Genomic DNA, 13,544 nt, shown 5'->3' with positions numbered 1-13,544 from the left:
ATGTTGTGTAGCTATGTGTGGGAGGTGTAACCCTTCTTGATAGTAACTCATTTCTATTTTGTTGTTTCTAAATCTAACCCTTCTCTCTTGTGTCCGTCGTATGTTCGTCTCCTCATCCAGGCCTGATCTCATCCACTACAGCTCACTGAGGCGTGAGCAGCCCATCAAGAACCTGAACAATGCCTTCAGTGTGGCACAGAAGCACCTGGGAATCACTAAGCTGCTGGATGCTGAGGATGTGGCAATGCCTCATCCAGATGAGAGATCCATCATGACCTATGTGTCGCTCTATTACCATTATTTTTCCAGGCTGAAGCAGGGCCAGACTGTCCAGAAGAGGCTTGCTAAAGTCAGTGCATTGCCACTTTTACAATTGCCTCCTACCTCTATCTCTAATGAGCCCCTTCCCCCGTAGCATAAAGTTAAACCAGTTTGGAAAAAGCTTTTATTCAGATTAACTGCACAGTCATGTTAATTCAAACCATTTGTGTGACCACATCGGAGACTTGATTCTGCGGGGCCTTGCACAGTCAGTCACTTGTACAGCCAGTGTGAGTGAGTGGGTAAACAGTTCTGATTTGGCAATGGTTTAGACCCACTCTGGTGCTAGAACCTGGTTGTTCTAAAGGGATTTATCTATATGGAAATTAGCTTCTTTATTCGGTCATATTTTGTATTTGATTTTGCAGTTGATAACTAAAGTGCTTAGTAAGGAGTCTGTGAAATTATGTTTCAGTAGAAAATTTTCAGTTTAACCATGAAAAACTGAAAAAAATTGGTTTTCAGTTTAGTTTGTTTTTTCCCCCTTTCTCTCCCTGTTTCCCTCTTTTCCAGTGAAGAGGGGACAAAAGTAAAAAAGTGAGAAAAAAGGAGGGAAAAAACCCATCAAACAAACAAACAAACAAACAAACAGACTTATACAAATAAGGTTTAGTATTTTCAACAAAACAAAACAAAACAAATTGGTTTCAGTTCTTTATTTAAAAAAAAATTAAACTAAAATTTCTCATGGAAAAGCCACTGATATTTTTCACTGACTCTGGCCAAAATGTTGTGGTTGTTGCAGTGATGACAGCTTTCTTTGGGAATAGCTGCTTTTCTGTCTGTAAAAATTCCCTTCCATTTTTGCCAAAAATATGAAGTGAACCCCAAAAATATTCACCTTCATATGTATGTGTGTGAGAGCTGATGAACATCTGATTTTAAAAGATTGTTGTGCTATGACAGGGACATGTTTGCACAGTACTAGGGACAAAAATCCAAAGCAGGATTTCCCTTGTTGTGACAAAGTAAAAAGCTTTCGCAGTGGACGGTTTGCACTGTTAGTTAATCTGGGATAAAGACAAAGAGATCCTCTCTTTATCCCAGATATCCCAAGGTCAATATCAACAGCAGCACTGTACTCTGAACAGAGGTGATGGGGGAGAGGAGCACTTGTAGCTTCATTAAGCATTGATTGGGCATGAGTGAGGAGTCTGGGCAAAAAGATTAGGCAGGACACCACCTAAAACTCTGGCTTGGAGACATATTTCAGGTTCTTCATTAGACCATCTTATTTCCTTTCTCATACCACTATATCCCTAACATTACCCAGTCCTGCACTTATAGTCTACAGAGTAGAGGTCACATTTGCAGAGTTTCTTCTGCCTTGAGAGTTGTTTCCTATACGTAAAATGGATTATCATTGGAAATGGGAGTCTGTCTCAGAAGTAAGAAAACTTTTTAAGTGTACCCACTGTATCTATCTAGACATTTCTAAAGTCCCTGTCATCATAGGCACTACTTAGATGAATTGTATAAGAACTCAGAGGATCAGATAGGACACATCTTCATATTCTGGAAAACTGTTTTGGGATAAATATTTCTATCTCCATTTTTTAAATGTTCCATTGATTTCCTTTTCGCATTTTCCTGTTTGTGTTTTCTATTTTCATTGTTTATTTTTCTCCTTGCAATTACCTGCTTTTTGTTTCCCATTTTTCTCTCCCCCTCAGCCTTTTCCCCTTCCTTCTTCTTATAGGCCTCTCTGCCTTCTCCATATGCACGCACGCGCAAACACACACACACGATAATATCTTCATGTCCTTAGTCCCCTCAGATAGGCAGCTCTGAATTCACTAATAGGATTGGGGAGGAAAGCCTCAATGTGTCAAGACAGCCTGAGAGCTGAGGCTGAGTGAGTGACCAGGATTGCAGAGGGAATCAATTGAGAGAGGTATATCTCCCTTCCCCCATCCACTCCATGACCATGCACTTATTAGGATCCTTCAGCCAGAACTGGGTCCGATGGCAGAACATACAGAAGGGAGCCCTGATGTCATGGGCTGCTTTTCCTGCACTAAAGGTTAGTGCTGTTTCACTCTTCTACAAGCATTGGGACAGCCACTCTTCTCCAAGTACAATTTCTGATAGGCAAAAGCAGATTAGAATGTGTAGCTCATAGGTCTCTATTCGCTTGCAACACCTTCCTTATTAATTTAAGTGTCTGCAGAGTGAAACAGATGGTGCCGAGTCTCCACAGAGAGCAACAGAGACACAGAAGGCCATTCTGTGTTGTTTGAACTTTCATGCAGCAGGTTTCAGCCAACATTAGCCATGGTATCTCTGGGGCGTTTAGGGGTTACAAAGGGCTGTGGGAAGAGGAAGAAATATAATATAAGGTACAAAGAAAAGGAATAAAATGTGTACATAAAATAGAAAGTGGTTTTTGCCCCTCACTCTGTTTCACTACAGATTAGAGTAAAATCTTTTACTTCAGGAAAACTGAATTCCAATCCAGGCAATATGGCAAGTGAAATAAATGAGTATCGTGGTCTCAGAACAGGGTTGCTACTAGTTGACATTTGCCATTCTCACAAAACCACTGCTTATTGTGGTACATTTTTCAGTCTCTGTTCAAGACAAGTTCAGGAGTTAGTGGCAGGAGTGCTGCTAGTCAGGAAAAAGGTGTTTCAGGCTGACCTTGGATAGAAAGTAGAACAGGCTGGGAAGTTTTCAACAAAATGTTATTTTCATTGGAAAATGCTGATTCACTGAAACTTTTTGTGGAAAAATATATGTTTTGATGAAATTTTCCTTCATGAAGGTTTCTCAGGCCTCACATGGAATTTCACATGGTGGGAAAGCAAGACCCCCTACTCCCCGAATAGCCAGGGCATTCACTCAGACTGGGAAAGAGCCAGGTTCAAGGTCCTCCTCCAAATTAGGCAGAGTAGGAGTTGAACTTGGGTCTTCTGCATCTCAGGTGAGGGCCCTTAACCACTGGCCTATTGATTATTCTAGGGCACAAATCTCTATCACTCCCTCTCCCTCATTGCTTTTTTTTTTTTTCCTTAAAAAAGTTTTGCAAGGTCTTGGTTTTGTTCTAGTGCAGAACAAAAACAAATTCTGAAAACAAAATTCTTATTTTTCAGTCCTAGGAGGAAGCCTACATAGTTTTTGCCTACATAATGCCTACCTCTCAAAAGTAGCTAGTACCATCTGTTGCTTATATGAGCCTCAAAATTCACTTATTTTTTAAAAGAAACTAAAATTAATATTGGCACATGAAATCACTTTTAATCCCTTTGCTTAACGTTTTTGGGATGATCATTCTGTTCTTACTGAACCTAGACTGGGAAGGAATCCTCCTTGTCTCAAATGTGATAACCGTCTCCATGCTGATAAAATAACCTGAGGGACATGGCAGCTAGCAGTGTTAAACAGACTTTCCTGGTACTGATGGCTGCACACCAGCAGCTCATTTGCATCCCAATTAAACAAAGTTTATGAACATGCCACATAGTTTTCTTCCTCTTTGCTTCATCATGCTGCTTAAACACCTTGTGTTTCCATTTTCGTGTTTCAGATTCTGTTCTTCCTCAAGGAGATTGATGACTTGAAGTTTCAGTATGAGCAGATGATCTCTGAGCTCTTGAAATGGATTAAACAGAAAGTAGTAGAATTGGACGATCGCTGCTTTCCCAACTCCTTACAGGACATGTGGATGCTCATGGCCAACTTCAAGACCTTCCGTATGGTAGAGAAGCCCCCCAAATACCAAGAGAGGGGGATGATTGAAGCCCACCTTTTCCACATCAGAACCAAGCAAAGAGCCAACAATCAACGGCCATATCTGCCTCCTGAAGGCAGCACACTGCAAGATGTGGAAAAGCACTGGGTCATCTTGGAGAAAGCAGAGCACAGCCGGGGAGAAGCGCTGCAGCGGGAGATGCAGAGGCTGGAGAGAGTGGAACAGTTGGCCCAGAGGTTCCTGAAGAAAGCAGCCCTGCGTGAGTCCTACTTGGAGGACATGAGGAAGGTGCTCAGGAAGCAGGACTTCCAGCCAGAGAGTGTAGACAAGGTGGAGGCTGCCACTAAGAAGCTTGAAGCTATTGTGGCAGATGTACTGCCCAGGGAGCAGCGCTTCAGAGCACTGGCTGACATGGCATCTGTTATAACCCAAGAGAACTACCATCGCAAGATCCAGATCATAAAGAAGTGAGTCATACTAGCGGAAATGGGAAGTCATGGAGACTAAACAAGTTATGATATTAAGTGGATGTGGAAGACAAGGGAATAGTTCAACAGCACTATTCCACATGAGTAGAGGTGGTCAGATACCCCCTCCTCCTCCCACCCCCAAAAAATGTAAATGAAAAGGCAAAATGTTTCATTTTCATTAAAATTTTAACTTTTTGTTGAAAAAAGAACCTCAAAAACTGGAGAACAAACACTGGCGGATAAAAATACAAACATTTTGAGGAAAGCAGACACTTAATGTGAAATGTTTGTTTTGTTGAAAACCCAGTCTTCCATCAAAAGAAAGTTTCAGCAGAATATTTTCAGCCAACCCATCACATATCTCTTTTAGTGTGTGGTTTGAGAGGTTCAGATATATAGCTACAAATCTTCTGATGCCCCTCCAGTTCCCAAATTGGGCTATAAACCTTGAGATCAGTACTTCTAAGATGATCAGTAATTCCTGGTTTGGGACTTCATGGAAAGTCCCCAAGAACAACCTTTTCAGTGGTATTTCAGTACTTGTCTTTTCTAGACTCAACTAAAGCCAGAAACGTGTGAAAATAATAAAATACTTAACCAAACTCCACAGAAGTTTTGGTTTTGATTTGAGGTATGGTTTGAATTAATTTTTATCTAATCTGAGTCATTTAAGGGACCATTCCTTTTTTCATATCTATTTATTATCACAGGCTAAAAGGACATAGGACATCAGATAAGAGAATCCATACACAATAGTCCCTCAAACAAGATTAATGATGATTTACGTATTAACCAAAATATCTTCCCCAGGACCATATTCATTGAGAGGATTTAGTGTGCTGAGCCATAAGACCAGTGTATGCTAATTAGATGACACATACACTTTAGGAACCCTAGGTTTCATTTAACTCCTCTAAAATTGTAAGCGCCATGTGTCAACAGGGTCTTTCCCCATGCTGTCCAAAGCATCAGATCCTTGTGGATGAGTCAGTCCATCTCCTCCCTTCTTTACAGGCAAGAGGACATTTCCCAACAGTGGCAGGAACTACTGGAGCAGCTCCAGAGACAGAAATGCTCTCTTGGAGCAATGCAGGAAACTCTGGGCCTTCTGAGGGACATTGATACCATTACAGAGGAACTCAAAAGACTGCAGGTACTAACCCCTCTCCATCAGCATGTGGGCTGTGCACACAATTTGCACCACTACCAATATAAGTAATTGCAGCAGACACTGTATTCCAGTGACAGTTAGATTCCTAGATGGCATTGTCTGCACACAAATAGGAGAAGATGAGGTCATAGTGCTGATAATTTCTCACTTTTGGTTTTCAGACACTAGTGATATCTCAGGATTATGGGAAGCAGCTCTTGGAGGTAGTAGATTTGTTGCAGAAGCACAATTTGGTTGACTTCCAGATCACTTCCTATGATGATAGGGTGAGGTACATCACCCAGAGGACAGCAGAGGCCACCAAGGGCAAAGCAATCAAGTCAGATGTGCTTCCTGCCAAAGCTCGGATGCTCCATCAGCTGCACCAAAACCTCGTGGCTCTCAGCAAATCCCGGTAAGGCTCTCTTAATGGTCCAGCTCTTTCTGATTAGAATGGTGGGTCCTTTTAAAACAGAGATAATGGGAGGTCCAGAATCTAGAATTTCTCATTTCTCCACATATAAAGATATAACAGATCCAGCAGAGGAGAAGATAATAACAGAGGGAGCTGATAGAACCATAGTTCTCTCAGTGCTGGCTTTGTTGTTCAGGCTTCAAAACTGAAACTTACACAAAAGTGAGGCTTTGCATTGGGTGTGGGGAGAGCTCAAATATTTAAAGGGAGAGTACATCACATTGATCTTAAGGCTCATCAGCTATCATGGACTGAGAGGGAACTTCAGTGCCAAAGTTCATTCCTAGTTGCTTCTATATGATCTGGATCTGATATGGCTGATTCTCCATCTCCTGGGTTGCGAGGGGAATTTCCTTTTGGCTTCCTCCTGTTGCTTCACCCATAACTCAGCCATGACTCGGAGGTACCATGGGAATTCAATCTCTGAATTTTCTGCAGTGCTGAAGCCCTTTAATTAATCTATTCTCTGTTTCTACATTGAACCTGAAATCCTAGCACTGACCAAGCTATATTGCTTGTTGCCTTATGTTAGACAATCCCAGCTGCAGGAGGCGTTGAAGCTTTTTGAGTTTTTCCATGACTGTCAGGAAGAAGAGTCATGGATCTCTGAGAAATGGCAGCTAGTGAGGACAGCAATATTAGGACGAGATCTCAGTCAGATTACTGCCTCCGTTCAGAAGCACAAGGTACAATATTTTGTTGACTGGAGTCTGTTCTCTATATTGAATCTAGTCTTTCATAATTTATCTAAACCAATTGTAAGAGCATTTATGCCTCAACTTCAGGGCTTGGCTGGCTTTTGGAAACTGATAAATCATTCAGCTTAGGGATCCCTCCCAATGAGGGATAGTTTTATGTTTAATATGCGATTGTGGATGTGCAGAACAAGCAGAGTGAAGCTCAGTGTGCTATCCATTAGGCCGCTTTGATGGATGGAAGAAGGAGATGGTTCTTGTTCACTCACCCTTCTCAAATGTGGTACACGGGGAGAATAAGTAGAGTAGTGTGGAAGAAAACAATGTTTTTATTTTGAGTTTGAAGCAACAAGCCAGAGGCAGCTTTATTATGAGCAATTGCAATATGCACGGGAAAGTACACACGGGCAGGGTTTCCCTTCCCGAGACAGGTCTCCACTAGATAAACAATTAAGGCAAGCTTTTATACCTTTTTGTTACATGCAATAATGAGCAACAGCTGTATTTTGTTATATGTATTTTTTCCTGATATTTCACTTTTTTTTTAATTAATTTCTGCCACAGTCTACATTCCATTCTTATTTAACACAAGGTCAAAACAGTATCTTTTACAGTCTGTTTCCACTAGCTTTCCAATTGCCTAGGCCCTGCCTTCAAGTCTCACGTTATTAGAGTCAATGTCAGCCTAACTTTGTTAGACTGACTCTTGCTCTATTCCTAGAGACTAAGATATCTGTGTTCAAATTCTCTTTATCCCTTTCTCCACTTCCACAGTAGACATGCCATGAATGAATGGGGAAGGGAATGAGCTGTGGTAAAGAAAAGAGGCATGGAAAACTCTAGAATAACATTGCTGGGGCCTCTCAGAAATTTGCTGCCAGCTCTCCCTATGAACTGGATACAGGTTGGGGAGAAAAGCTTAGTTTCATGAAGTTTCATCTTGTTAATGAAGAGAAATCACTGTGGCAAACAGACCTGAAGACTTAAAAAGACAGTGACAGAATTTAAACAGTAATTTCCTACATGCGGCTCTTTATAATTAGGAGGTCAACAGTAAAGGCATGAGAGCAGGGCCATGAACCATAAGATCTCTAGAGACGTGTGTGAGAGAGGGTGAGTGTGTGTTGGGAGTGGAAGACATAAGGCCTACTCAATGGATAACAAACATCTGCCCCAGAGAGCATCATACATAATATGTTGCTGGAATGGGGAAGGGAAGTATCTCAATGACTATCATTAGTACAATAGTTGGGTGAGTGAAAAAAGGGTATTAGGGCTCAAAGGACAGTGTTATCTATGGAGAAAGGGGCAGTGTCAGAATGGAGGGAAAACAGAATCATTACACGTTAGTTTTATTGTAGCTGACAGAAGAGTTTGGCAATGGGAAAAAGCCACCATTCTCCTGGGACAGGCCAGTTCCTTGGGTCTGTAAGTCTCCACTACTCATTATCATGTCATTTTATTTGGCAGGCTCTAGAAGTCGAGTGCAACTCCCACAAGGCGATTTGTTCCAATATAGTGAGGAAGGGCTGGGAGCGAAGTCAAAGAAACCACTCAAACCAGAGGGATATCCAGATGCAGACAGACAGCCTCCAGAAACTGTGGCAACAGCTCCAAGACGAGGTGACCAATCGTAAAATCCGTCTGCAGGCAGCTGCTTTAATCAAACAGGTAAACAAGGCTGCAGGTTTTGCATTTTGTAACAGAAAGAACATGAACTCATTCCGTTTCTGCTTGGATCACCAGATTGGGGTTTATGTAAGGAACACAAGAAGGGTCTGGAAGCAGTAAGCTTTGCTGGGATGAAACAAAATAGCTTTCAACTCACATGATATTAATCAATTTTTTTTTATCAGAGTGCTATGTCTCTCACTTTGTGTATCTCACAAGTCATTCTGGTCTTCTGCAGGCAGACACCAACTGTGTATCATAACTGCTGACTTCTATTTTCATTTGGTTACTGTAAAATCTGCCCCAAACACTATATTCCAGATTCTGCTTTCCTTGTTCTTTAGCATAATAATTTACACATATAGACTTTATGGCTGCCAGCTATTCTGCATGTGTGGAGCACTGGCAGGGAAACTTTGACCTTCTACTCTGAAGGCTCCTACCATTTGAGATCACACTCATCTCTTCTGCAAGCCAGCCAATAGAGGGCAGTGGTACATAACTAGTCAAGAACATACATATTGACCTTCATTCTCAGTTAGAAATATTAGAGTTAAATAACTGGGGGAAAAACTTGTGTGTAAATCAGCTTCCTAGTGGGTGAGACCAGGGTGACTGTCTGACACTCTTTTTCTGTAGAAAATAGCAGGATCAGTCCCAGTTCAGAACTCATAGATTCCCCCATTCTATCTGTGAAATGCCCTGACAAAGAGTCAAGCCACCAGGCCATCCAGGCTGCTGATAATGGTTAACTAGGAGGGTCTTTTTGCCTGTGCGGCTCCCAGAAAGTGTTCTTTCTGACTGGCTGTGGATCTGCTCCCATCAATTGATCTGTGTTGATAGGGTGAGAATTCTTCTGTTTTACAAAAAAACTCCAAGAGACAGATTTTATGGTGCATTAGAATTTTGCCTGCTGTATTTGTTTTTGATTCAGCATTGCTGTAGCCATTCTGCTCTACCTGGCATAATGCCATCTGGGATAGTTACATTGCTAACTTCACTGAATAGTTGTACCTTCAGTGCCATACTGCTGCTCAGCAAGGATGTGCTGGATACAGAATATGTGAGAAATTCATTGTGAACATCGTGCAATGGTTGAAAGTCCCTCCTGAGGAGCCTCAACTGAATGAAGTATGGGGGGATTTTTCAAAGGCACAGTGACAGTTAGGTACCAAACTCAAATGGGAGGTATAGGTCTAGTTGCCATTTGTGCTTTTGAAAATCTGTCCCATAAAAAAGAAATATCAGGCCACAAAGCTTGGATCCTGACTGGAGTTTCCCCAAAGTATGAAAAGTGATTAGTGTTGTTAGATGTTTGTTTGGCTGCGTGTGTGTATCCTCTGTGTGCTGTCCCAGCCCTGCACAGATAGTTGGCACAGCAGACCTCAATTGAACTGCCCAATAACCACAAGCTCGGTTTGTAGCAAAGGCACTTTGGGAGGTTAATTGTCAACGAAGCATGATGCTAATGTCCTGGCTCAATGGTTACAGGTACACTAACACACTGTATGCCCATTGCAATGGAGTAGCTCAGTTAATAGCGGGACTTTCCATTATCCCCAAGCAGGGGCAGCTCTAGACGTTTCACCGCCCCAAGCAGGGTGGCATGCTGTGGGGGGCTCTCTGCCTGTCGCTGGGAGGTCGGCAGGCGGCTCTGGTGGACCTCCCACAGGCATTCGCACGCCTGTGGGAGGTCCACCGGAGCCGCCCTCCTGGCAACCAGCAGAGCGCCTCCTGTGGCCCGCCGCCCCAAGCACAAGCTTGGTGTGCTGGGGCCTGGAGCCGCCCCTGTCTCCAAGGCCAGCCAAAGACACTCCCTTTGAGATATATCTTAATACATCAATATAAACAAGTTATGTATAGCCCCTCTGATGTGGCTAGGTGCCTCCCTCTGCCATTTCTAGGTGACACCCATTACCTTGTACATGTTGGTTCAATCAAAACATCTCTATTCATCATGCTGTCATCCTGACCTTATCTTTAGGATTGGTCAGCGTGTGCCTGTTATCTCTGGGGAATGTGTTGGTATCAAAGTGTTCTGGTACCACCCTTCTGAAATGTGTTTGCATAAGTTCTTTGTGCCTCGCATTTCTTAGGAATGTGTGTTTGCAATATCAGCCCTGGTCTTACCAAATTCTGTGAGCAGGCCTGTCTCTTGCTCACAGCCTGATTTTGCTTTATATCAGCAAAGATTTAACCATTATTTAGCTCAGGCCTCAGGCTTCATACCAGGACTCTGATACAAGGGCTTATGTCTCAGGCCCTCTTCCTACTACAGTTAGAACTGGAACTTTGGTTTAGTCCCGTCTCTGATTTAAATACACAAATGCACACATTCAAAAAGCTACTATAAAATCATCATTTACTAATCACGCTGTAGTATCTCAGATTACCCAGTAATAATGTTTTCCCTGTCCTTTTCATTCCCTGCCATATTCACACAGAAGCTTGAACATTTCCTTCCTTAACAGATTTTGTTCTCTTTGGTTTGACAAACATTGAATTATTTCCTGTTTCTAGCAGTTTTAACATTATTATCACTTAGTCTCTCCCCCAGCTTTTTTAGGAGGGGGGGGTTTAAATTATTTTTATAATTTAATGTCTTTTTACATTTACAGCCATATAAGATTGCACCCAAACTTTTCCCATGAATTGCAATTTGTGAAGGCTGCTTTCTATTACACAAACTTACTCTGTATCCTCAAGATCTATAAGTTTTGCGGAAAAACATCTGTTGAAATTGGAGGCCATCCCTAGAGTCTGAAAGTATGCTGTGTATTATGGATTCTGTTAAGTGACAAAGTCTGACTACTGTCTAGTAACAAAGTCTGACTAGTGAGTGATTGATTTGGAAACTGGCTAATAAAATTTATGGAGGAAATATTTGGGACTAATTTATTTAATTGTGATTCTGTGAACCATATTGGTGCTAAGTGTGATGCTGAAATATAATTGGGGTTTCTAAAGAAAGAGCTATCTGATGTGTAATGGTCCTGCTTATATGACCTGTGTATGTGTTATGATTAGCTTCACAGCTATCTGATGCAATTACTGCCCTGTTGACCATTTGCCAGAGGATGGACTGTTGGATCTGTATCTCTTAGGGCTGTTTGATTAAATATTCTCCCACCTGTGTTCCCTTCAGTACTTTGCTGACATTGATGAAGCAGACTCATGGCTACGGGAGCGGCAGCCCCTCCTGGCCAGTAAAGATTATGGGAAGGATGAGTCCAGTGCAGAAGCCTTGCTACACCGCCACTTGCGACTGGAGAATGAGATCACAGGCTACTGCCTGGAGATAAGGCGCCTGGAAGAACAAGCTCGTACTGTAGCAAAGCAGGCTCCATCTGTGGTACGTGGATATGAGGCTGTGTCCCTCTACTTCCCTTTGTTTTTATTTAGTAGAGCTGGTTGGAAATTTGGTGAAATTGAACCATTTTGTGAAAATGTGTCAGTGTTGACAAAACTTCACTGAAAAAAAGCATGTAGATAAGGTCAAGATGCTTCAATATTTTTGGAATGGAATGTTTTGATTTTCCAGATCAAAATGAGTTTTCATTCCGAACTGGAATGAAAACAAAGTTTTTTGAAATGTTGGAATTCCGTGCCAAACAGAAGAGCCTAGATTCAATCCGTTCTCTTAATGATACATGAGTCAGAGCCCAGTCCTCTGGCTGTCTCTGATGGAATCCTAGAAATACAGTTTTTGGCACCAAGACTGGTTCATCCACATCACACCTCTCTCCTAGCTCTGACAAATCTCCTGCTCCTCCTCACCTTATTACTTACTTCCTACTGAATCCAACTCTCCTTCCAAATGGCCATTACACACCAACACTGCCTCCCTTCCTTCTTTTCCCCAGACTCCAACATTTCACTTTCTTTAATCCTCTCACCTGAGGCTTCTGTAATCATCCTGGGTGAATTCAGTTTTCATGTTTGATTCCTCTGCTTCTTGATTTGTCTTGTTACACTCATTTGCTCTTCAGCTGTGGTCTGAATCCCACATTCACTATTTTGGCCATAATCTTGAAGGTTACCTTTCAGGTTTCTTTGTCTCTGAACACTCTCCCTATGACAATGAGCTATGCAAGATAAGCAACTGTTGCAACTGCAATTAGTACTAAGAGCTGGGAACACCATTTTGTGACCCTCCCTTTTCGTTCCTGAATTATTTGTTAGTAGAGGGGGCATGTAAGTTCAGAAGCCCACAGGTGTTGAGCAGTGAAGGCAAATACAGACATGCTGATTTATTTTTTTTAACAGTTGATAGTTTGCTGGTTCAATAATTTAAGGACCATAAAAGTGAACCTCTAGTGCTTGGCTGCACTTGGTGCTCCCATTCAAGTTCTGAAAACATTTGTTTTTAATCGATATAGTTATTTGGCCCCTAATTTAATTATTACATTATTGACAGGGAATTGTAGCCCTAAATATGCAAATCCCTTGATTAAGTTTAGGAATGTAATTTGTGTCCTGACACTTTTGAAATTCACTTGTACTCTCAAGTAGGTGGTTTGCCCCTTGGGTCTGCCCACTTTGTTCTCTCTCTTGGTGCTCAGTAATCTTTGCGTCTGCAAGTGTCTAGCTATTGAAAATACATTGACAGGTTGTTAGGGCCTGGGCTGGGCCTCCCCACTGCTAGAGCAGGACAGCCTGGTGTTAACTGACTGAAATGCCTGCCTGTGGGTGTTTTCTGCCATTTTCAATTACCCTCCTTGCACTCGCTGAATGGAAGCTGCACTACGAAAGCTCCAGCTAGGAAAAGGGCCTGCTGCCTCATATGCTACCCAGTTCCAGCGACTTGTGTCTGATGTTGAGTGGAATGTGGCGGCCCAACTGCACCTGTTACAGTGTGAACTTAGTGAGGAGGTAAAGCATGAGCTAGTCCGTACTCAGACCCCAACAGCATGAGTGCTTTTATTGACCTCTCTCTCCGTGTTAACAAGCAGCTGCATAAGCGAAAGGAAAAGAGGAGGTGAACCATGGTGCCACCTCACCCAGACACCGGGCTTGAACGCTCCAGTGCCTACCCGTGAAGCAATGCAGGTTGGTCTGGTCTGCAAAGCTT

At 42.3% G+C, this 13,544-nt stretch overlaps 1 protein-coding gene across 1 annotated transcript in view; it reads left to right on the top strand.

Annotated features, from left to right (window-relative positions):
• SPTBN5 (spectrin beta, non-erythrocytic 5) overlaps nucleotides 1-13,544 on the top strand; it is a 156,838-nt gene that overhangs the window by 13,956 nt on the left and 129,338 nt on the right. Inside the window, 8 exon segments of the mRNA XM_030560166.1 lie at nucleotides 121-349; nucleotides 3,086-3,244; nucleotides 3,848-4,479; nucleotides 5,497-5,635; nucleotides 5,815-6,047; nucleotides 6,640-6,793; nucleotides 8,273-8,473; nucleotides 11,619-11,825. Of these exon segments, the coding sequence (XP_030416026.1) occupies nucleotides 121-349; nucleotides 3,086-3,244; nucleotides 3,848-4,479; nucleotides 5,497-5,635; nucleotides 5,815-6,047; nucleotides 6,640-6,793; nucleotides 8,273-8,473; nucleotides 11,619-11,825 (1,954 nt within the window).

The sequence above is a fragment of the Gopherus evgoodei genome, chromosome 4, assembly GCF_007399415.2.
Source record: "Gopherus evgoodei ecotype Sinaloan lineage chromosome 4, rGopEvg1_v1.p, whole genome shotgun sequence".
Classification (NCBI taxonomy): Eukaryota; Metazoa; Chordata; order Testudines; family Testudinidae; genus Gopherus; species Gopherus evgoodei.
The sequence above is the reverse complement of the archived record's forward strand: the minus strand, read 5'-3'. Positions and strand labels throughout refer to the sequence as shown.